The 22,801-nt window shown below is 38.5% G+C and overlaps 2 protein-coding genes across 3 annotated transcripts; both read left to right on the forward strand.

Annotated features, from left to right (window-relative positions):
- Window positions 1-4,518: 4,518 nt before the first annotated feature.
- Window positions 4,519-11,177, forward strand: LOC135078967 (glyoxylate reductase/hydroxypyruvate reductase-like). 2 transcript variants are annotated; one of them, XM_063973571.1, is made up of 7 exons: window positions 4,519-4,738; window positions 5,194-5,333; window positions 5,895-6,084; window positions 7,696-7,859; window positions 8,482-8,646; window positions 9,155-9,280; window positions 10,861-11,177. In XM_063973571.1, the coding sequence occupies exons 2-7, from the start codon at window positions 5,222-5,224 to the stop codon at window positions 10,977-10,979; spliced, it is 876 nt and encodes a 291-aa protein (XP_063829641.1). In that variant the 5' UTR covers window positions 4,519-4,738; window positions 5,194-5,221; the 3' UTR covers window positions 10,980-11,177. The 2 variants fall into 2 exon arrangements, with proteins under 2 accessions (XP_063829641.1, XP_063829640.1); XM_063973570.1 differs by having other exon boundaries at window positions 4,520-4,764.
- A 1,897-nt stretch (window positions 11,178-13,074) lies between these two features.
- On the forward strand, window positions 13,075-22,129 carry LOC135078969 (glyoxylate reductase/hydroxypyruvate reductase-like). The gene is made up of 7 exons (XM_063973572.1): window positions 13,075-13,370; window positions 13,711-13,859; window positions 14,397-14,586; window positions 20,434-20,597; window positions 20,907-21,071; window positions 21,469-21,594; window positions 21,963-22,129. The coding sequence occupies exons 1-7, from the start codon at window positions 13,219-13,221 to the stop codon at window positions 22,082-22,084; spliced, it is 1,068 nt and encodes a 355-aa protein (XP_063829642.1). The 5' UTR covers window positions 13,075-13,218; the 3' UTR covers window positions 22,085-22,129.
- Window positions 22,130-22,801: the final 672 nt, after the last annotated feature.

The following is a 22,801-nucleotide window of genomic DNA, read 5'->3' on the forward strand; positions in this document are numbered from 1 at the left end:
ATCTCGATTAAGCATGAGCTACGTGCAATATTATGCATTCTAATACATATTTAGAAGGTAAATATCAACAAGCAAGGACGCGGTTCCATGCGTCTTCAATGGGTATTGGTTAGTCTTCCAACAGCTTTAACAGGGACTACATTGACTGGTTAGGATTTTGTTGGTCAAACTTCAGTTTTGTGCCTTCTGCTAACATCGATACGTCCACCCAGTCCAGTATCGACATCCCCGCACTACCCAGTGAGGGTAGCAGCCAGTAGTACTGATTAGGATTGGTGACTGTTGGTCAAACTTCAGTTGTGTGTGTGTGAGCCTCCTTCGTACTGACTATCGATACATCCACCCAGTCCAGTTTCGATAACCCCGCCCTACCCAGTGACGGTTGCAGCAAATAGTACTGATTACAATTTTGTTGGTCAAACTTCAGTTTTGTGCCCCTGCGGTAACTATCGATACGTCCACCCAGTCCAGTATCGACATCCCCGCACTACCCAGTGAGGGTAGCCAGTAGTTCGGTATCGACCGCGGCGGGCGCCGCGCTGGCGGCAGGCGAGGGTAGCCGCGCACAGATGTGCCTGTTTGCTGTGCCGCAATAAACGGGATGTTACGCGTTATGGGGACAAGAAGGAAAACTTGTCAATTGGAAAGCTTTTTGTTATGGCGTTTATGATTTGTTGGCTTTGGGAAGCTGGGAATTCGATAAGGATTCAAGCTCACATCATAATTGCAGAGTACTTTTACTTTAGTATTGATGTTCTTAGCAGGGTACTTAAAATAGTAAAACATGGAAGCTTATGTACCTAATGTTAAACTTCTTTGACGATGACTTTATTCTACTTAAATTAATATTCCTCTGCCGTTTTGCTAAGTACTGCTCGTACCTGTACTTCATTGACAGTTGCAGACAGTCTGTTGTGTTCACCTGTTAATAATTTAGGTCTAGCCCTATTAACCTTTGAGTGGAAATTGGACAGTCATTCTTTAATTCTGGCTATTATGATTAGCTTCTGACTGCGGCTTTCCTCGCGTTTTTGGTCTGTCACCTGATCCCCATACAAAGTTTCATCACATTAACGTTATTTTTGGAAGTAGCCTATGATCTCCTAGATAAACCAATTTTCATCAAAATTGATTGAAGGGTTTAGGCGTGAAAAAGGAACAGAAAACATTATAAAAGCGGAACATAAATTCCCCTATGAAACTGAAAAAGCCGCTTATGGACTGGTACGGCAGGACCTCTAAAGTACTTACTAACTGGAAGCCTTACAAAATTAGTAAAGATTTGGCTTTGCACCTCCAGTATTAACACTAAAATATCCATTATTTCATTGCCCCACTAATTAATTCGTGGCACCGACCTCTCAACAATTAACGTAGCCTGCGACATTGACAGATGCGGCCATTGTAGTGGTATTCAGGCACGTGCCTCCCTACTTTACAACCACCTGTAACGATTCGGCCGAACCAAAGCGTGCAGCCTGCGTGCGCGAGGGCGGTGGAGATTGAGGCCTCGACTGCGGTATAAAATTTTCAGCTGCAACGCGACTGGACGACGAACGAAAATGTTCTTTAAACCTAAAATCAGTTGTTTGACAAATCCGTAACGCGGTGTCGTTTTGTTTTGACAGCTAGTCCAAGGCGCCGTTACCTGTAAACCTGACAAAAAGAAACTAATAGGTACTTATTATCTCAAACGCTTCACAAACCTTTGCTGCGTTTAGGAATAATAATGTGTAAATTATTTATTCAATTATTTCCCTATTAAAGGGACTTAACGGTTTAACCTCGATACTGAATTTCACATTGGCTGGAATGAAATTGACATTATAAATTAGCGCAATCGGGGCGTGACGTGCATGAATTTTTACGATGAGTTCTCAAAACGTCCTGTCATTGGTCGCGGCGATCTATGCACGCGCAGTGATCGCCATCGCCATTGCCGATGCGAGCTGCACGCGTTGGTTTGGCCGAAGCTTAACGGGCATCAGATGGCGTCGGCTGCAGACTGACATTCAGGGGGCAATGGTGTAATGAAGTGCATTTGAATTTGCTGCCGTTATCTACAGTAATTATAGCTTTTTTACGATTCTAAAAGTGTCCAATATTCATTGTTGTTGGGAATAATTGAACGTTAAGCAACTGAAATTAATAACATTCAAGTGTAAAAGAAATGCTATAACCACCTTGGTATTGACCTTAATTTACAAATTAAAAACTACACTTTAGTGCTCTTAAATTTGTATGCCAAAAGGAAGGTTGTTTTTTTTATGAACGTTGAAAATTGATTTTACGATAACTTGATTTTTTCTCTACATTTTGTTACGCTTGCGTTCTTTAGAGAACTCAGGACCTCGGGGTCGGAAATAATTTTCCATGATGAATTTAAAAAAGGAATCTCTAATTCTATTTTCAAATTTCAAATGGAACACCGTTGGCACCGGCTCGCGATTGGCCAGGATAGGCCTATTAACAAAATATTGACAGCGCTACTTGGCGCCCGCGCTGGTATTCAGGGTGAGTGATTATGACAGACACGTTAATCACCCCGGAGAGCCACTAACAATCGAATTAGCCAATCGTAATTAAATTCGCTTAATTAAATCTTTAGAACTTTCAACGTTATCCTTCACTGTGTAATGGGCATGGTTATGGTCACTTATTGTCATTGACGTATGTTGGTTGATACACAAATCGCAGTTAAAAAATGAAGAATATGAACCAGTCGTTCACCAAGGTAGAGTGTTTGTCTTTTGTTTCACCTTTCTTCTTCTGTTTTTGAGCTGAACCGTGGAACGTGCCTGTAAAGTTGCTCAGTGACTACACGTCACTCGGAGAACTATGGACACATCGATGCTTAAGGCTCTCGTTAGAGATGAACCTTGTAACCATATCATTCGGCCGAAGAAGCTGTTAAACATCATAATGTATGAATGGTATGAGTGACATTAGGTCGTTCATATCTTGCGGAGAACCACATCTAAATGAAGATGAAAGGTGGAGAAAACCTGTTCTTAATTGGAGACTACGCTCCATAGGACCGTCGATCTCAAGAAGATGGGCAGAACTGTGATAAGTTTGTGATGTAGTTATGTGGTGTACCTTGGGTGTTCCAAATAACTAGGACAGCCATTGCTAAATTGATATCAATTAATAATAAATAAATTCCATATCCGCCGCTCCCAAACCTGCGGCGCGCGCGCTTGTCAGCGTGCCAGCGCGACGCATCTGGGCTGCGACCAACGCGGGGCTGCCAAATAAATAACAATGGGATTAAAGCACGTGCAGTGATTTACCGTGCCCACTCAGGCACAGTTGTCTTTGGTTAAACAATAGATTGCTGCAAACTGACAGTCTTATCAATTGATTGCGATAATCAATACTTCGAACCCCTGATATTCTGCTGATTGAATTCGTTGCAGGTGTTAGTCTGCTATATCTACTACTCAATGTTCATTTGCTGTTGGACTTTATTTTTAACTTCTTTACAAACTTTTAGACTGGTTAAAAAGTACTTAGTTGCAGTGATGAGAACGAGAGGTGTAATCCTTAATCAATAGATAAATCTATTAATTGAGTATCCCTTTTAACTTATTAGTTTGGTCGTCATAATCAACCTATTGGACTTGGATAGTCTGTTCTACGCCATGTCATCAAGTCTGATTCTCTTCTTTTCCAACCTTTTGTATTGTTTTCTAACATTTTGTTTGTAAAAAAAAAATTATTACTTCAACCACGGTATTACCGTGCTTCAACACTACAAACTAATAGTGATGTTTCTTTCTGTAAGTTAGTAAAACACGCAAATATAGATTTCCTGCCATCTGTATTACACAATCTGAACTATCATTATTCTACTCACCGACAGATAGCAATAGCGTCAAACTATTTGTCTACTACACACAAGATGGTGTTATCAGAGCACGTTAAAGAGATTTGACACGCTCTTTGCACCTGTACCTCTATTACGAAAAACTTTCGAGTTCGTTTCGTTTGCGTATTCAAAGTGCCATCGAAAAATTTTGTATGAAAAATTAAACAGCGCCCCCTATATTATAGCCGCCCTAGGGGGCGCTGTTTAATTTTTCATACAAAATTTTTCGATGGCACTTTGAATACGCAAACGAAACGAACTCGAAAGTTTTTCGTAATAGAGGTACTGAGCTTTGCACGCAACCACGGACACAACTCTACACTTTTTACTTAGTTGTAAAATATCCCTTCAGATGTCGCTTCTGTTCATTCATTCATTCAAATAAATTAATAACAATGGCCTTGATACACAGATATGTGTGGCCTTGATACACAGATAGAATGACGAAATGACATAACATACAATAAATAGATCACCTGTTCGTGATGTCCAAATGAGCCTTTCATTAAATACAACCCGACTACCTAATTACTACAAACTCTACAACAACTCCACTGAACTTATTATCATCATACCAAAACTAATTCCACCAATTACGTTTAAGAATGACGTAATCAGACAATAGTATAGCTGTGTTGTATCAGTAACACTTGTATCTGTGTAGGTAGAGCGTTGGCGACGGTCGAGGACGCACGCGTTTTTTTTACACAATTTAAATATCTCACACGCCGCTGCTAAATTTAGTTCAAAGTAGACAGAAGTTACTAGTTATCTCATTAAATAAAAAGTGAAACTAACTTTGAAAACGCTTATAAAATCAATATGTCGTTACAACGAGTTATTGTTGTAAACAAAACTTACCCGCAGGTTGGTTTGGATTTGCTGAAAAAGGAGTAAGTTTTTAATTTAATTAACAAAACATGGAAATAATATATTTTCAATGCTGTGTTTTATATTATGCTACTTAGTTTCGAACATAGAGTTGAAATAAAGTTTGAAAGTACCCGTTTTAAAACTTTAAAAAAAGTTATTCTTCTCTTAATAATGTTACTCTAAAGTAATGTACTAAGTGCTGCAGCTGCAGTATTTAAAAGACTTTTATGTAATAATATCTATTAAACAAATACATTATCTGTCTACCTACATAAGTAGAGCGTGCAAGGAAGAGGTGCGGTTTTTACCGGATACCGGCATTATGAATCCTATCCTTATTAAAATAAATCTAGTTAACAATCCATTCGAAACAATTATTTATTGCATTAACCATATTTTTTACCTACACATAACTTTAAATAGTAAATAAGCAATTTTCGTAATTCCAGAGGAGTTAAAACGACCGTAATACCTTACATGGACCACGAACCAGACAGCTTGCCTGAAATTAAGAAGAACATCAACGGCTACGATGGCATTATTTGGAACACAAGACACAGGTTCGACGCCGAGATTATGGATTTGGCAGGTCAGAAAAGAACCTATAATGTTATCCTCTAAAACTCTACCTTAGCTAAGAAGTGGTTCTGCACGAAAAACTGGCGGTTTTCCTCAATATTTTCAGTTACTTTGAATTTTAGTGAAGTTATTATATGTTTGTTTCCATATATGAATAAACTCTTAATTTATTCATGTACTCACTTCACTTAGTACCTACTTATTGGTATATTGATATCTGGATCTGTACCTACTCTGTAGGTAGTACGCCGATACAGCAAAAGCTCTGGTTACCATTGTTTCTGTTAAGAAACTACATACTTAACTGGAGTCGGTTTAATGGTAAACAGCATTCATATCAATCTCAGTGCTTGTAGAAAAAGTAGGTCATTTATGACATTTCCAACAGATACAGTTTCCCGATTACCTTACCGATTAATTAACAACAGAAAAGGGAGAGACGAATCTGTAACTAATCAACTACATATTGTTACTTTGTCTCAGTTCTATTGTTGGATACTCACGCAGAATATTAGGGCATTTTAGACAAATATCAAATGATTCATAAACGAAAACAATGTTTTGTTCAAAGGTCCCCAACTCAAAGCCGTAACAACGATGTCGTCGGGCGTGGATAACATGGATGTAAAAGAAATACAAAAGCGGGGCATCCCCCTGGGCAACGTTCTGCAAGTCCTGGACAACGCCGTGGCTGACATCGCGTTGGGGCTCATCATAGCCGCAGCCAGGAGATTCAAGGAAGGAATTGAAGAACTAAACAGGTTTGCACATGCACGTTCTCATCTCTCATTGTAATTACAAGAGCTAACGCTGATTACAGAAAAGCGCTCTTAGTTTTACACGGATGAAAGCAGCTATAAAAGCATGGAAAAAAACCGTTATTCTATCTTGTCAAAGAACGCGATGTGTAGATAACATCTATATACCGATAGATAAGAAAGCGAGAGATAGGAGTGAACTGCCATTAGCAGAAATAATGATGATGTCATTAATGTTTCCTTTGAAAGTTTTAGGAAATAAAAAAATCCTATTGACCTTGACTGTCTGGGGTGTATAAAATCATGGTTCTACCTTTTTTTGCAGAACTTTTTTAATCATAATTTTACTATGCATAACAACGGATGGCATAATCTTCTTTACGCAGAAAATGGTTAGGCATACACTCATTTGGCATACATTCAAAACGAATAATTTTGTAAGGCAGAATCATCTTTAGGCATAACTTTAATATCCCGAATAATTAAAAAGCAGAACCATCATATCGCAGAAAGTTCTTAGTCAGAATCGTCTTTTGGCATAGGTATTAAAGGTAAAAAAATTATTCCCCTATCGCATTATTAAGGGTTGTAGGGGTGAGGTGGAGGGATAGAGGGGGGTAGGGGAACTCCCCCTGTGAATGGGAGAGATCGGAAACTTAGTTTCTGAAAAAACTGAAAATGAAATGCGTTTATTGGGTAGTTTTTATTGGAAATCAACTATTTACGTACGCGATTCTAGACTTAGCGTAAGGTCGCAAGTCTAACCTAACCTAACCTATAGCTTTGTTGTCCAACAAGTTTTTTAAAAAGACCTTCGTTGGTACATTTGAAAACTAGATCATGCCGATCTTACACTTACAAAAGGACGTCTTAGGCTGGACTCTAGTCACTAAAAAAACACGCAAACCCAAAATTTGGGTAGGCACTCTAAATGTTAGCCGTATTCCACCATTGGATTACCATTAAATAATTATGCCAAATAATCGTGGTGCTAAAGAAACATTATGCTAATCGAAATTATGCTAAATAAAATTCTGCTATCTTAAAAGTATGCCATTGAAAATTCTGATATACATATAAACATTCTACCAAACGATGATTATATTTAACAATGTTTATGCCTTATAAATATTCGGTTAAAGAAGATTATGCCAAGTGAGTTATGCCAAATGAATTTCTGCGTATCAAGATTCTGCCAGATAGAGGGGAGCCTAAAATCATATGTCCATCAAAAACTCCGCGTTGCGATAAGTGCTATCAGTTACGCTAAATATAATAAAGACTTAAAAGAATACATCATTATGTATTTATTAGATAAGTATCTCTATGACGCAAAATTGTCTTGATCCGAATTGATGATATCGTAATAAACCAATTTTATTATTAAATCTTTTAAAATTGACACAATTCAGATACTCCCGATTATTACATTAGAATTAAAAGATGTAGAGTTACATGGACCTTCATAAATCAGAAAACTCTACTAAGGAGCTATTTGCACAAGACAAGGCTATAGCATAGTAACCAACGAAACAAAGAATAGGAAAGGCTGAAGAGGTCTGTTTCACATCTCAATAATAACATCTAACATGTAGCTGACTTCTTTTTCTGCAGAAACGAATGGAAGTATGGTGTCCAGTGGATGCTGGGCACAGACATAGCCAACAGCACCGTGGGCATCGTGGGCCTCGGCGGCATCGGGCAGGCCATCGTCAGGAGGCTCAAGGGCTTCGACGTCGGCAAGTTCCTTTATTGCGGGAGGACTGACAAACCTGAAGGTAAACCTACAACCGTCCTAAATTGCCAATACAGAGCACAAACATTGGATAATATTATGTGGGGCGTTAAGTAAACCACGCATGAATGAAGAAATGCAAGTAACTACATAGATTTGTCGGCCGTTTGGTGTAGTGGTTCAGAACGGACTACTATGCCGAGAGGTCCCGGGTTCGATTCCCGGCCGGGCAGAAATTGAAATGATGAATTTTAATTTCTGTGACGGGTCTGGGTGTGACTATGTATAATATTTATGTATTTAAAAAAAAAATTAAGTTGCTTACTTTGGGGCTAGCTGGCGCTGTGTGAAATTGTCCAAAGATTATTACATAGTAATATTAAAAGGGGAAACATTTTTAAGTTATCCATGAAAGCACGACAATGTGCATCGCATTAAATTAAGGGGAGGGGAATCCTGGGGGGCACGAGACCAGGCCATTCTGGGGTGCCTTAGCCCCTTATAATACCCAACTTATCACGCCGCCACTATAATCTGCAGTGATGCTACTACTTCTTAGTTAGATAATAATAAATAATAATAAACTGTATATTTGTATACTGGTAGAATCTTTTTGAAAATTACCTTTTTATACTAAATTAATCCTACACTCCATGCATTTATAGCGAAGGCCCTAGGCGTTGAAAGAGTGCCCCAAGAACAACTGCTGAAGGAAAGTGACTTCGTAATCCTGGCTTGTCCACTGACACCTGAGACCAAGAACATGATCAATGCTGACTCTTTGAAGACGATGAAGAAAAACGCGGTGCTGATCAACATTGGCAGAGGAGGTAAAACTTATTAATTAATTTATTCAAATGATGTTTGATTTTGAGTTAGTTACAACTTACAATGGTTACAAGATGTTACCGAATTAAGAATAATGTACATAATTACAGATTTTTTAAAGATTATTAGTAATTTGTTATTACACAAATTACTAATAGTCCCGTTAGTCCCTCGTACTAAGCTAAATATGCTTGTATCACGAGTGAGCTCACCACAATTATAGTCGAGCGACAGCGGGGACCGCCGAACCCGCGTTCCTCGCATCACGAGTCGGCCAGTCCGACCCCTTCACCGTTCGGCTATCGTGGCTTCCAAAAAGAATTGAATCAATGAATACTTAGCAGTTAGCGTATTTGAACGATTTTGCATAATCCCGATTGAAATACTCGTACCTCTCATCCTCCCACTCTCGAAAGTTTGCATATTGTTAAGAAATCTATTGGATAATTCCTACTAACTTATAACAAGAAATGTTATTTGTTACTTAATCAATAAAATCCTTGTTTACAGGCTTAGTAGACCAGGAGGCGCTATATGTAGCGTTGAAAGAGAAGCAAATCTTCGGAGCAGGACTGGACGTCGTCCAGCCAGAGCCGCTACCAAGCGACAATCCTTTACTTTCTTTGCCAAACTGCTGTAAGTGATTGTTCTTTTTATGAGTTATGTTACTTTTGTCGTAACTCTAGCTTGGCAACCTTACAAAATTTTTGGACAGGTGAGTTTCTCTATATAAAATTACTTGTTCCCACACCCACCATTGCAACTCCGGTATATCCAGGATCTTAAACTCGACTGCTACTCGCACCTCACTGCGGGCGCGCGTCGCACAGTTGCGACAGCAATATAATTACGCGCGAGCGATAAGGATGGGTAGCTTGGGGTCATTGGACAAAATTATACGTGCTCACGGACCAGGCTTTAGTCTACCCCAAGATAATAAGTTAGCAGAGTCTAGCAGTCGAGTTTAAGATCCTGGATATACCGGAGTTGCAATGGTGGGTGTGGGAACAAGTAAGTTTGTACAGTGTGTCCGGGCATGTAGTGATCAAACTTTAAGGGCGTAATCTATGGACAATTTTATCGATGAAAATACTTCAAATTTGGGGCCTGACCCATTTCTCGAAAAATTACATCGATTTAAGTTTTTAATTTTTAGTTTACACCTCTTCTTTAAAAAACAAGTGAAAGCGTGGGTAGCTTAACATTAATAGGCAAATATTTTTTATCATGCGATAGCCAATAAAATTATCTATTAGTAGAAGAAGAAAGCAGACACAAGTTTCATACATTTTATGGGAGTAAGAATGGATTTAATTAGAAAAATACATTACTTTTTTCACTTCTTTTTCAGTTATTTTCCAACACAAGAAAAACCAGGTCGTTAAGGTATGTTTTATTTGCATTGTATTTTTAGTATTTGAGCTATTCTACAAAACGAATGTAAATTTATTAGTCTACGTCTATTAGTTTCGACATAATTGTTGAACAAAGATACCCCTTCACAGCGGTTTCCATAGTAGTCGGAATAGGCTGAGTGATTCTTTCAGGCAGTGCATTTTCGCATGTCGCGTGCACTATGGAAACCGCTGGGAAGAGCTATCTTTGTTCAACAATTACGTCGAAACTAATAGACGTAGACTAATAAATTTACATTCGTTTTGTAGAATAGCTCAAATACTAATAATACAATGCAAATAAAACATACCTTAACGACCTGGTTTTTCTTGTGTTGGAAAATAACTTTAAAAGAAGTGAAAAAAGTAATGTATTTTTCTAATTAAATCCATTCTCACTCCCATAAAATGTATGAAACTTGTATCTGTTTTCTTCTTCTACTAATAGATAATTTTATTGGCTATCGCATGATATAAAATATTTGCTTATTAATGTTAAGCTATTCACGCTTTCACTTGTTTTTAAGGAAAGAGGTGAAAACCAAAAATTAAAAACTTAAATCGATGTAATTTTTCGAGAAATGGGTCAGGCCTCAAATTTGAAGTATTTTCATCCATAAAATTGTCCATAGATTACGCCTTTAAAGTTTGATCACTACATGCCCGGACACACTGTATAGAGAAACTCACCTGTAAAAATCCTCACGGACCAGGCTTTAATTGCCTGATGCACAATCTGACGACTCATAGGTCTTACATCAGTCAGACAGAGCCGAACATACTTAATTCTCATATTAAAAAGTTTTTCCTTTCTTGTTTTAGTTATCATCCCACACTTGGGCAGCGCAACCACTGAAACCAGGAACCAAATGGCCATCGTTTCGGCCGAAAACATCCTCAATGCCTTCAATGGTAAACCAATGAAGAACCCGTGTTTCTAAATATCTACGTGATACACATAGGAAAATTAAAATAATGCAAAGGTATTGAGGTACCGTTTTGGTACTATTTTGTGATAATTGTAATAGTTCCAATGTGTTGTTCTTAATACTTATTGAAAGTGGCTTTTGTCCTCGAAATGAGTTCAAAATCACCCTGTAATCCTGTATTATGAATACACGTAATGTAGTCTTGTCGTACCTCGTGTTATTTAATCTACCTACTACACACTTGTTAAGTGTCTAAATAAATTAATTACCTACTTAATATAATTTTTCTACGCGAGTTTTCCCAGTGTTTTAGGTTAAGCATAGCCAAAACGATTCTTAATGACAGTCTAGCTTAAATATAGACCACTGTGCCAGGTGTCAGGAGCAGAGGTGTCTCGAGAAAAATCTACAGTCTACTTAGAGTAGGCGCACACCGTTGATTTTTAGTTGGCCGATAGTTGTGCTCGATTTCAAATTGTATGAAGAATCGGCCAAATCGAATCGGCATAGTGTGCGCACTCTCATACATGCCCGTACTGATAAAAAGCCCGACTAAACTATCGGGCGACGAAAAATCAACGGTGTGCGCCTACTCTTAATGTAGAGATTCACATTATACAGTGTGAGTCACGTTAAAGTGTACATATGAAAATAGATAAAACTAGACCTGATTTTATCGACAAAAAAGAGGTCAAAAAATTTTTGAGATTTTTTCTTAATTTTTTATAGAATTTTTTTTCTTCTAATTACTTATTGTAAAGAAAACGTAATAACTTTTAAACTAAGCGGTATATCCTGATAAAATAAAAACAGTAATAATGCTAAATAACAGGCGATACTAAAAAAATACATAAAATACACAAAAAAGGCCAAAAAATAATAAAAAATTACACTTTTTGAAAAAAATCTGCTTAAAAATTCGTGTTTTTTTGGTAATTTGATAAATTTCTCCAAAAAATGCCCCTATAACCGGTGGTTTTTATTACTTTGTATTGTTTTCTATCGTATTATCTTTGTAAAACCAAAAATTGCATGTGTCTATCCCTATCACAACATTTGCTATGATCGTTTGAACAAAGGCCTGCCACAACATTATTCTCCGCTACAGGTAGAGACAATTTTAATTTTAACTAAAATGCTTATTTTACTTCAAAATGTTTTGTTTTTATTTGAAATCTAACTTGTCTTTATCAAAATTACAAATCTAGAGCCATTTTCAGTTTTGTTGTTAACGAAGCGTTGAATGGCGCGCCCGGAGAGGCTTAGTTCAAACGATCATTGCAAACGTTGTGATAGGGATAGAGACATGCGATTTTTGGTTTTACGAAGGTAATACGATAGAGAATAATACAAAGTAATAAAAACCACCAGTTATAGGGGCATTTTTTGGATAAATTTATCAAATAACCAAAAAAACACGAATTTTTAAGCAGATTTTTTTCAAAAATTATCATTTTTTTATTATTTGTTGGCCTTTTTTGTGTATTTTATGTATTTTTTTAGTATTGCCTGTTATTTAGCATCATTACTGTTTTTATTTTATCAGGATATGCCGCTTTGTTTAAAAGTTATTACGTTTTCTTTACAATAAGTAACTGGAAGAAAAAAAATTCTATAAATTTTTTTAAAAAAATCTCAAAAAAATTATGACCTCTTTTTTGTCGATAAAAATAGGTCTAGTTTCATCTATTTTCATATGTACACTTTAACGTGACTCACACTGTATTTATCACTGACTGACCTTGAGCGCAGTAAAACGTTATCAAATAATTCGTAATATGGCCGTAGTATTGGGTTTTGATATGATAAAATGATATATTATTTTTCAGATAGATCTAATCTACGGAAAATCGTCTACTTAATTGCTACTTCTTTACCAATTTTCGCAAAGCTTTTACGAGTAGGTACCTAGATATAATCCAAAATCTGTACAAACCACTCTATGGAAGAACTAATAGTGATTAGTAAGTCCAGTTAAATTGATTGAACCTCATTACCTACTCTATTTTAATCTTGTTCCAGTATCGAATCGAACGTAAGTCAGGTTCAAGGCAAATAGGTAATAATTATTAAAGAACCGCTACCGATAAGAATGTTGTAGTAACCCGTTTACATTTAGTTTAAGTAACTGGACGTGGCTAGTTTCGCTCGCCAATTTCAAGACGGTTAAGTCTCAGTCAACTTTAGATTTTAGTTGTGACTTGCAGTACAATAGAGTTTTATCAGTCGATTGTAGATAAACACGAGCGATATGTTACGTAAATCGTTTATCGCGACACTGACGTTCGCGGTTATTCATGTTTTGCCGGCCCTCGGCGAGAACACAACCATGACGAACAATCTCAAGGTTCTGGTGTCTTCCAACGATTTCCCTGAAAGTGGACTGGAAGTTTTACGCAAACAGTAAGTGGGATTTATTATAGTTTATTATTTAATCATTTAACATCAGTACGGCTTCAAAAACATGATTTTGGATTCTTTGTAGATTATTGTCGAGTGCACAGATAAGACAGACAAATCAAATCCTTTGTTTTATAATGTTGCTACCTACAATAAATGATTTACAGCGATTACGGCAATTTTGATATCTAAAATAGGACTTCTTTGATGCTTTCGACTTAGAAAATTATCAAATAAGTAATTTTAACGTAAATAAAAAAAAATCTGTAGGTAAATTAAAGAAAATAAATGTTTTGTTTAGCAAATTATGATGAATGTTACAACTGCTCCACTGTTCATCTAGTTTCACAGTTCTACAAAGCCGTTTTATACACTTCGGGGAAGAGGGCATCACCGAGAACAAGGAGGAACTCCTGAACCTCATCCCGGGATGCTCAGGACTCGTGTGGGTGTCACATCACCCCATCACCAAGGAGTTGCTGGATAAAGCTGGTAAATAGTAATGGTTTATGTTTAGGTGCCAGAAAGAAACTACCCTAGTGTAGACATAAGTAGATCTAGTAGGCCTATAGGTACACCATCTTACTATGTTACTACTATCAACCCTTCATAGGTCTTTTTAGGTCCTCAGTCTCACCAAGTAAGTATCTTTTCAATTTCTGTAAAGACCATCTGTAATGCCGTCCAAATTTTAATGATAATAATATGTCCCATTTTTTATTGCGGTATGCCGAATAATACGTAGCGTTCAAGTTGTTCAACCTGTCTTCGTAGGGCTCTTGTTTGTACCTAACTCTAAGAAACTGCTGTGGTGGGAACTTCAGCAGGTTTGACTGTGATTCATTAACCATCTCATGGTCTAAGAAATTACACCCGCCAAATCCTCCTCGGATTCCCTCAAGCCGCTATTATATTAGCGGGATGACTGAGGGAAGCTATTCGTGTAATCCATCTCGAAGTAGGAAATTCTGATGAAGGTACTCATGACGTCACTAGCACATTATCTTCACAATTTTACCACCTCCTCAGGTCCATCCCTCAAAGTGGTCGCTACAGCATCAGCCGGCTACAACCATTGCAACCTAGACGAGCTGAAGGCACGTGGTATCAAGCTCGCGAACACACCGAATGTTCTGAGCCCTGCTGTCGCTGAGATTGCTGTCGGACTCATCCTGGGCGCGGCTCGCCGGTTCACGGAGAATTTGGATCAAGTGCGCAGGTACCTAATTGAAATCTGTAACCCCCAATATTTTGCCCCCATACTTAGTTTGGACATAGATTTTTTGTCTTTCAATGCACAGCAAACGTTTGTTTCCTTTGGTTCTAGTCTTTTATTTAGTTCCTTTTTGATTTCGTCGAGGGAAGAACTCGTTCGTGTATAAGTAAAGGGACTTCCTAGCGTACGTCATTCGTATCCTATCGAGGAGGTAATGGTCTTGCCATATCGATATGCCTGCACCCTGAGCATAAGGGCAATCAGCAATGGAAAGGAGACACAGGAACTTAACGTACTGTTAAAATCTCTGACACCACAAGTATATCTACTGGGCTCAAGATCAATCAAGATGGACAGACACTGAAATGACGACTAAGATACATAATAGCAGCGTTTTACCTGAAATAAAACGTATATTAAAATACTTACCTAATTCGAGGCTTATAAATTGAGATAGGCATATCCGTTTCCCGTAGTCTTTACCAATTTTAGTACTCTTTTTACACTATAGAGGGCGTGTTTCCGGTCTCACTAGGCAGTGGCGCCACCTATCTAAAGTTTCGTTAGTTTTAACCGCGCCATTTTTACTCATTGGCTTCGAATAAATGCACCAGGCAGAGTTAAAAACTAAGCCTCGAATTAGGTAAGTATTTTAATATACGTTTTATTTCAGGTAAAACGCTGCTATTAAAAGTACTTGACCGTAATTCGAGGCTTATAAATTGAGAAGTGTCTGTTATCGCCTGGTGAGACATGGAAACACCTGAATTATACGCCAATGTGACCTAAGATTTTATAATAAAACAATTAATATTCTGTTTACATTTATTTATTAACATAATGTATAATTTATACAAACATAATATAAGATTCTAATCCGAGTGTAAATCATGTTAGCAATTGCACTTTAATTATTAATTATTATTGTATAATTGTATATCGATCAAGTTCTAATTTATTTAATCAATAGGATGAAATAAACGAGATACTTGTGTATTTGTTGGGTTCCTATTAGGAATAACTTCGCGCCTATAATACTTTTGAAAGGTATTAGCGGACCTCCAATTCCCGCGCGCTAAAATTTCATCTAGAGGATAACTTAACAAATTTTTTGAGGCCACCGCTGACCGCACACTACCAGGGGAAAACTGAATATTTGCTTCTTTAAATAAATGTTTTATCCAACCTGCTATAACAGTTCGAGATGCTGGTTTAGCAGGACCCCTAACAGTCATAAACAAATTAAATTTCTTAGCTGTATCCCGTCTAGGTTGCAACAGTGATATAGTGTGCTCAATCCAGAAAACTGGGTTAAGATTAACGTTGTCATTATTTGTCATTAATTTCCAACCGGATTGCCTATAGTCCATATTATCCGTTTTGGATCCAAATTCTGGCCGAAATATAACATAATTATCTGATTTTATAAAATGATCAGAATCAACTCTAAGCAACGTTAAGTCATGAATCCGCCGCCCTGAACATAATAGCAAGAGAATAGCTGTGTGTCGTGAAGTCTGGTAAGCGTTGTTTTTGTCTATCGAACAATTGGACAAGTATTGAGCTAAAATATCAACATCCCAAATATTTGATTTTACTACTTTTGGATTCTTTAGAGATATTGATTTAAGAATATGCTTGACCAGGACGTGGGAACTTAACTGACTGGACATATCCGCGTTACACAAGGTGGATACCACCGATTTATGCAGCAGTATGGTATTATATGACAAGCCATGAATTAGATGAAGATCAGCTAAAAACTGTGCAAGTTGAGAGCCTGTGGGTTTTTTAGGGTTTACCTTATTCGATCTTGCCCATCCTAACCAGCGCTCCCATGCTACTTTATATGTTTTGAGAGTAGATTGTCTCCAAGAATGTTTTAGTAGGGATACCTGACTATCATTCCAGTCCGTTATTTCGTCGGTCCACCCCCACATTTCCAGACTTCGAGTGTCAGGTCCTCTATATTCGGAGGAGGAAGGCCTGTTGATGTGTCCACTAGGTTCATTGACAGGTTCTTCAGAACAACCGGAGCTGCAAGGGCTCTTGCTTTGAGGTCTGCCCTCCAAAATACCTTCTGCCACCGAGGCACAACTATTAGGAACACACCTGTCGATTGGTTCAGATGTGCCAGAACTTTGGGCACTAGGAATGGCGGAGGGAATATCCACGCTAGAGGATAATTCCACAACATGCTGAACGCGTCGTAGCACAGTGCTTTGGGGTCTGTCTGGTCTAGTGATACATAATTGCATACTACGTGAGCTCTCTCCGACGCAAACAGGTCTATCACAGGGGTCCCCATTTTTGTGAATATCCTTTCTAGACATTTTGGCAACAGGTGCCATTCTGGTGGACGTCGGTGTCTCGATAGGTGATCGGCATGGTTGTTGTATCGCCCGGGAATGTAGTGGATAGTAAAAAATATTTGGTGTTGGTCCAGTAATGTCAATAACTCTTGAGTTAAGTCCATCAGTGGTAACGATTTCGTCCCCCCCTCTTTTCGAAGGTGAGCTACTACCGTTCTGTTGTCGCATTGTATTAAGAGAGAACTGTGACTCAACTTGTGCGCATATAGCCGAATGACGTGTAATATAGCCAACATCTCTTTCATGTTGCAATGGAGATTTTGTTCCTCGGGTAACCAAGAGCCTGTCAGAGGTACATTGTCCAGTTGTGTACCCCACGCGAGATCCGACGCGTCCGTCGTGAGGAAATGCGACGGGGGAGGGAAATGTAGTAATGACGAGTTGTGGCAATTTTGAATCCACCACTTTAACTCGGTTTGGACTTCTAGGGGTAATGCAAATCTGGCCTTTGGTTGTTTTATTAAGGCATTCATGAATCTCAGGAGATGACGATGATGAAGTCGGCCTCGTGGCACTGCAAAGCTGGCAAAGTTTAAAAGTCCTACGAGACTTTGTATTTCGCTCAGTACTACATGTCCCTGATTTAGAATTTGACGAACCTTTTCTATGATTGTGATGATCTTTTCTATTGGCAACGACTTGAGGTTGTCCCAAGTTCTCCACAATACGCCTAGGTAAGTTATGCTCTTTTGAGGAGTTGTTATTGACTTCTCGAAGTTGACACACCAACCGAGAGTCTTTAGAAGTGCTAGGGTTATTTTTACATGTTTCTGGAGCATAACAGGACTTTGATGAGCGATAAGGAAGTCGTCTAGATAGACTAATATTCGTACTCCCTTTTGACGCAACGTCTGGGCTATCCAGTTGGTGAGTATGGAGAAGGTCTTTGGAGCCGTACTCAAGCCGAACGGTAGGCAGGTCATTTCTAGTAGTTGACCGTTGTAAATTAGCCTCAGAAAGCGCCGATGCGTTTCCGTGACCTTCAGGTGAAAATATGCTTGGCTCAGGTCTATTTTGCAAAGCCAGTCGCTTGGCTGGAGGAACTCTGGAATCCGGTACATGATTATGAGTCGAAATGGCTCTGCTTTTACATATTCGTTGAGTTTCTTTAAATTGAAAATCGGACGATGCGATCCGTCTGGTTTGGGTATTAGAAACAGGTGTGATACGAAACTGGGTGTCACAACATGTACTGGATTTAGATTGCCTTGAGCTTTCATTTTTTCGACAATTATTGTCATTTCTTCTGATACTTGAGTGTGAAACAAGTTGTTTGCATTTGGCATGGACAGAGGAGGCTTCGAAATGAACGGTATGCGATAACCTTGTATTAATTTTATTATTATTTCGGAAGCGCCCATTTCCATCCATTTTTTGTAAAAGTGGACTAATTGCCCGGCTTGGAATGACCTCGAGTCATTGATCATTACGTTTGAATTGACCTCTAGAGGCATGAGAAGATGCTCGTCCTCTTCCTCCTCTTTGTGAACCACGAGACCTCGAGCCTCGGTATTGAAATGAACCCCTTACATTTTCGTAAGCCATGGTGTTGTGGCAGTTGTGTTGATTCATATTGTTGTACGCAACCCTCGAGGTTGGTACTGTATTGTGTGATTGACAAGAGGTGCCAGAAACACAACAAGGAATTTGAGGACCACTCGATGGTCCCGTAAATTTCTTGACGCCTGTTCCCCTCGAGGGATGGCGTTGATTTTTATTAATTCCCCTTTGTGAGGAATCAGATTTAAGTGGCCAAAAGGCCTTACGTACCCCCCCGGCTTTTTCTAATGCGGACGCAAAGGCATCAGCCTCAAAAATGTGTGTATTCGAAGGAGGGATCTTATTGAGAGATACTTTAACCACAGGATCCTTAACATGTTTTAGAATCGCATCTCTTTTAATTTCTATAGTCTCAGATCTATGGCCGCATACTAATTGTATCAGGTCGCTTGAGATTTTATGAAAATCCCCTTTTAAAAATAAATCTTCGATTTTGGCATTTAGGTTATTTAAATTACCTGAATCGGATTTAGCCCAAGTTAGTAAGCTCCGAATATTCTCTTGTAAACATTCTTTTTGTTTGAGGGCACAAAAAGTTATTGCGGCATAAGCCTTATCGGCTTTGGACAAATGAGTAAGGGAATCGTAAGATCGTATTTCACCATTAGTTTCGAGTTCCACGAAACCCGGGGTATGGTTGTAAAGTTTTTGTGTGTCCGCATACCTAACTTCAGACCAAGTTGAATTACCGAAACGTTGAACATCGGCTAACATTTTAACATAATTATCGGGGGCCTTGGGAACAGACGGTTCCTTTAGTTTAGTTTCTAAATCAAAAATAAAGTGTGGTTCCGGACCATCAACAATCGTATTAAGTTCATTACTGCCCACTTCATCCTCATAGAGATCCCCACTGACCCGCGAATAAATTGACACTTGATCATCTAAATCACAATTATGTTGAGTAGGAGGCTTTGAAATCAAATTGCGCAACTCACTAATATCTTTTGTTATCTGACGCCATTTCGAATGACGGGTTTTATTTTTCTTATGGCGGTGTCGCCGAGATCGCTTACGTTTTCCCGATGAGGAAGAACTCGAGCTGGAGCTACTGGAGGTGCTGGTAGTATCGGTGCTACTGCTGCGAGCCCGCTTCCGACGCACACCACTTGGCCCAGGCCTCGGTTCCTCTTCAACCAGTGGAGACTTTGCATCACTCATTCTGAAATTTGCTTTATGTTACAAACCATCCAAGGAATTCAGGCAGAAAAATTGCTATAGATAAAGTTGTATTTTGAAAAAGTCGAACGGAAAATCCGTTAAAATAATTTGTTAATAATTATTTCGTTCATTTGACGTAAAATTTAAACACTATTTTGTAATTAGATAAAAGAATAATTTACGTAAGAAAATTATTTCACTTTGAGGGTAGTAAATTATTTTATATAAAAAAAAAAAGGTTAACTTCTTAAGAAATAACACACTAAATATTCACTTCTAAATACATATTTTATAATTCACTATGAGGGTGAATATTCGTACGTAATAATTTGAAATATAATATACCAATAAACATTCAAAACGAATAATCCTTGCAAAAATGTTACTTTGTAGGTACTTACATTTTTTCCTGTTAGATGTTCCAACACTTATAATTTTAACACTTTATTTTTCCGTAGGTAATGCACTAGGTAACTCACAATTTTTTAAGAAACGTTTGTACGCTTTTTAGCGAACAACTTTCTGCTACGGGAACAAGAACGCCAATGAGTAAAAATGGCGCGGTTAAAACTAACGAAACTTTAGATAGGTGGCGCCACTGCCTAGTGAGACCGGAAACACGCCCTCTATAGTGTAAAAAGAGTACTAAAATTGGTAAAGACTACGGGAAACGGATATGCCTATCTCAATTTATAAGCCTCGAATTACGGTCAAGTACTTTTAATAGGTACTCCCAAATTATCTTTTGACATTTCAGAGGCGAATGGGAGATCGGCTTCAACAAAGTGCTGGGACAGGATGTGCGTGGGAGCACCGTGGGCATCGTCGGGCTAGGAGGCATCGGGCAGGCGGTGGTCAAGCGGCTGGCCGGCTTCGAGGTCGGCAAGTTCGTCTACACAGGCCACAGGGAGAAGCCTGAAGGTATTGGCTGACAAATACGTAGTGTTACGTAGTTTCCTTATAACTTTGATATAAAGAATAAAAGCCCTGAAAACATCAAAAAAGAATATCGTAGTTGCTCAGTCAGTTGCCCAAAATTAGCCAAAGACAACGGCGTAACTTTATTTTCTCTCATGTCTTAGACTATTGAATGTAAAATGTAAGGTAGCAAAACGAAAATTAAGTAGCTAGGCACATAAGTACCTATGCACCTATGTTAATAGAGGTTGTAGTTAAACATCATACCCATTCAGATCTAATTACCTACAATATCAAATTACCTTCATACAGGCAAAGCACTAGGAGCAGAGTTCGTATCACTTGACCAGCTGCTGGCACAGAGTGACTTCATAGTGCTGGCGGTACCACTCACCAGTGAGACCAAGCACATGATCAACAGCACCACCCTGGCCAAGATGAAGAAGAACGCCATCCTCGTCAACGTTGGCAGAGGGGGTAAGTTCCACTTTTTTGTAGTCATCCCATGGTTACACATCTTTCTTAATGTGATTTTCTCTTTTTTTATTTTGCTGTGTTCTACTTCTTTGTGCTTGCAAACTTGACCTTCACTGGTTGGGTTTTTATTGGCGGTCAAGCTGTTGATCCTGGCTACACAGGAGATGCAGCGGTGGGAACAAGAGGTGGGAATAGTCCCCTTTCTTTGTGCTTGCTGGAATGGATGCATAATAAAGAACGGGTTTCCCAATGAAAACCAGTGTTGGGAATCACATTAAGATGTCTCAACTTGAACCTATTGGGCTTCCTTTCGAAACGCTCTTTCTCTTTAGTTCTAGCTTTATTTTTTTTACTAACTAAGGTTACTTCTTGATGATGGGTATATTATGCTTCACAGATTTGGTTGACCAAGACGCGTTGTACGACACTCTGAAGAATCACCAGATCTACGCCGCCGGCCTCGACGTGACCACTCCAGAGCCTCTGCCGAAGGACCACAAGCTGCTCACACTTCCTAACATTTGTAAGTGATTTCAGCTATCCCCTGGGACTAAGACTCAATATTCATTGATTGGATTGAAACTGGTGATCCCTTCGATCAGCCAAATAATGTCCACTGCTGGACAAAGACATCCCAAGGTTTTCCACAAAGACCGGTCCTGCGCTACCCGCATCCAGATACCTACCTCCCGCGACCTTCACCAGATCGTCGGTCCACCTAGTGGGAACCTATTGGATAAGTTCCGATCCAAACCTCATACAATGTTGCCTTTCTTCTTCTCCATAGGCGTATTCTAATGTTTTTCACCAGTACCATCTACTCTTATAAAGGAAGTCTACTCTAATAGAAGAATATGTACTTAGTTAATTATTTATTTCCTATTCCACCAGTCATCCTCCCGCACATCGGCAGCGCGACTGTGCGCACACGCAGCGACATGGGCGTATTGGCGGCAAATAACGTAGTCAACGCGCTCTCCGGCAAGCCTCTCATCACGCCTGTACTCGAATAGAACTCTTAAATTAACTACATTAAAGTACCTACATTGTCGCTTGAATATTTTGTATTAATTAAAAATTTATACTCTTGCGCACGTCGCGCCGTGTTCAACGAATACTTTATGCCCAAAGTTGCTTGCACTACAAAAAATGGTTTAGTTTGTCCATTGATTCTTTCCATTGCTTTTGCTACTACAAGATTAATATTTGATTGCTTAATAATTACGTAGTAATCATGGACCTATAAAAAAAGTCGGACGGATTCTCATCAACAAAATACTGTGACATTAGGATACACCAGCTTGCCTGTACGTACAGGCCGGCACGCACACATTCACACCCTGATACACCACTTCGAGTGCAAACTTCACACAGTTGACACATTTAAGCAGCGAAAAAACAACACGAATACGACATGTCTTGTGTGATGAAATTGTGTAAAAACCGTTCTGTTCGAACAAACAAAAATTAAGGAATCACATTTCACAGCCAAAATAATAATCCAATCACTTATTTCCCGACATTAAAATATTGAAATTAATTGAAATCAAACGTCATTCACTCGAAAAAATAATACGTCAAAGACCAGTGTTCTCAGTTATATAAGTGGGAAAATTACTCGAAATATGGGAAATTAATAATAATTTTAGGACTTTTTAGTTACTTATTACGCATATGGAAATAAAATAATTTATCATAATAATTGTGTTTTAATGGGATATATTTTCATA

Source organism: Ostrinia nubilalis, chromosome 15 (genome assembly GCF_963855985.1).
Source record: "Ostrinia nubilalis chromosome 15, ilOstNubi1.1, whole genome shotgun sequence".
Taxonomy (NCBI): Eukaryota; Metazoa; Arthropoda; class Insecta; order Lepidoptera; family Crambidae; genus Ostrinia; species Ostrinia nubilalis.

What these genes read in the sequence shown, in the direction of transcription:
- LOC135078967 (XM_063973570.1), top strand. Translation starts at nt 4,694, where the DNA reads ATGTCGTTACAACGAGTTATTGTTGTAAACAAAACTTACCCGCAGGTT. An exon ending in TTGGATTTGCTGAAAAAGGA is followed by an intron (nt 4,765 to 5,193) that starts GTAAGTTTTTAA and finishes TCGTAATTCCAG; the next exon opens with AGGAGTTAAAACGACCGTAA. An exon ending in GAGGACTGACAAACCTGAAG is followed by an intron (nt 7,860 to 8,481) that starts GTAAACCTACAA and finishes ATGCATTTATAG; the next exon opens with CGAAGGCCCTAGGCGTTGAA.
- LOC135078969 (XM_063973572.1), top strand. Translation starts at nt 13,219, where the DNA reads ATGTTACGTAAATCGTTTATCGCGACACTGACGTTCGCGGTTATTCAT. An exon ending in GGAGTTGCTGGATAAAGCTG is followed by an intron (nt 13,860 to 14,396) that starts GTAAATAGTAAT and finishes CCACCTCCTCAG; the next exon opens with GTCCATCCCTCAAAGTGGTC. An exon ending in AATTTGGATCAAGTGCGCAG is followed by an intron (nt 14,587 to 20,433) that starts GTACCTAATTGA and finishes TTGACATTTCAG; the next exon opens with AGGCGAATGGGAGATCGGCT.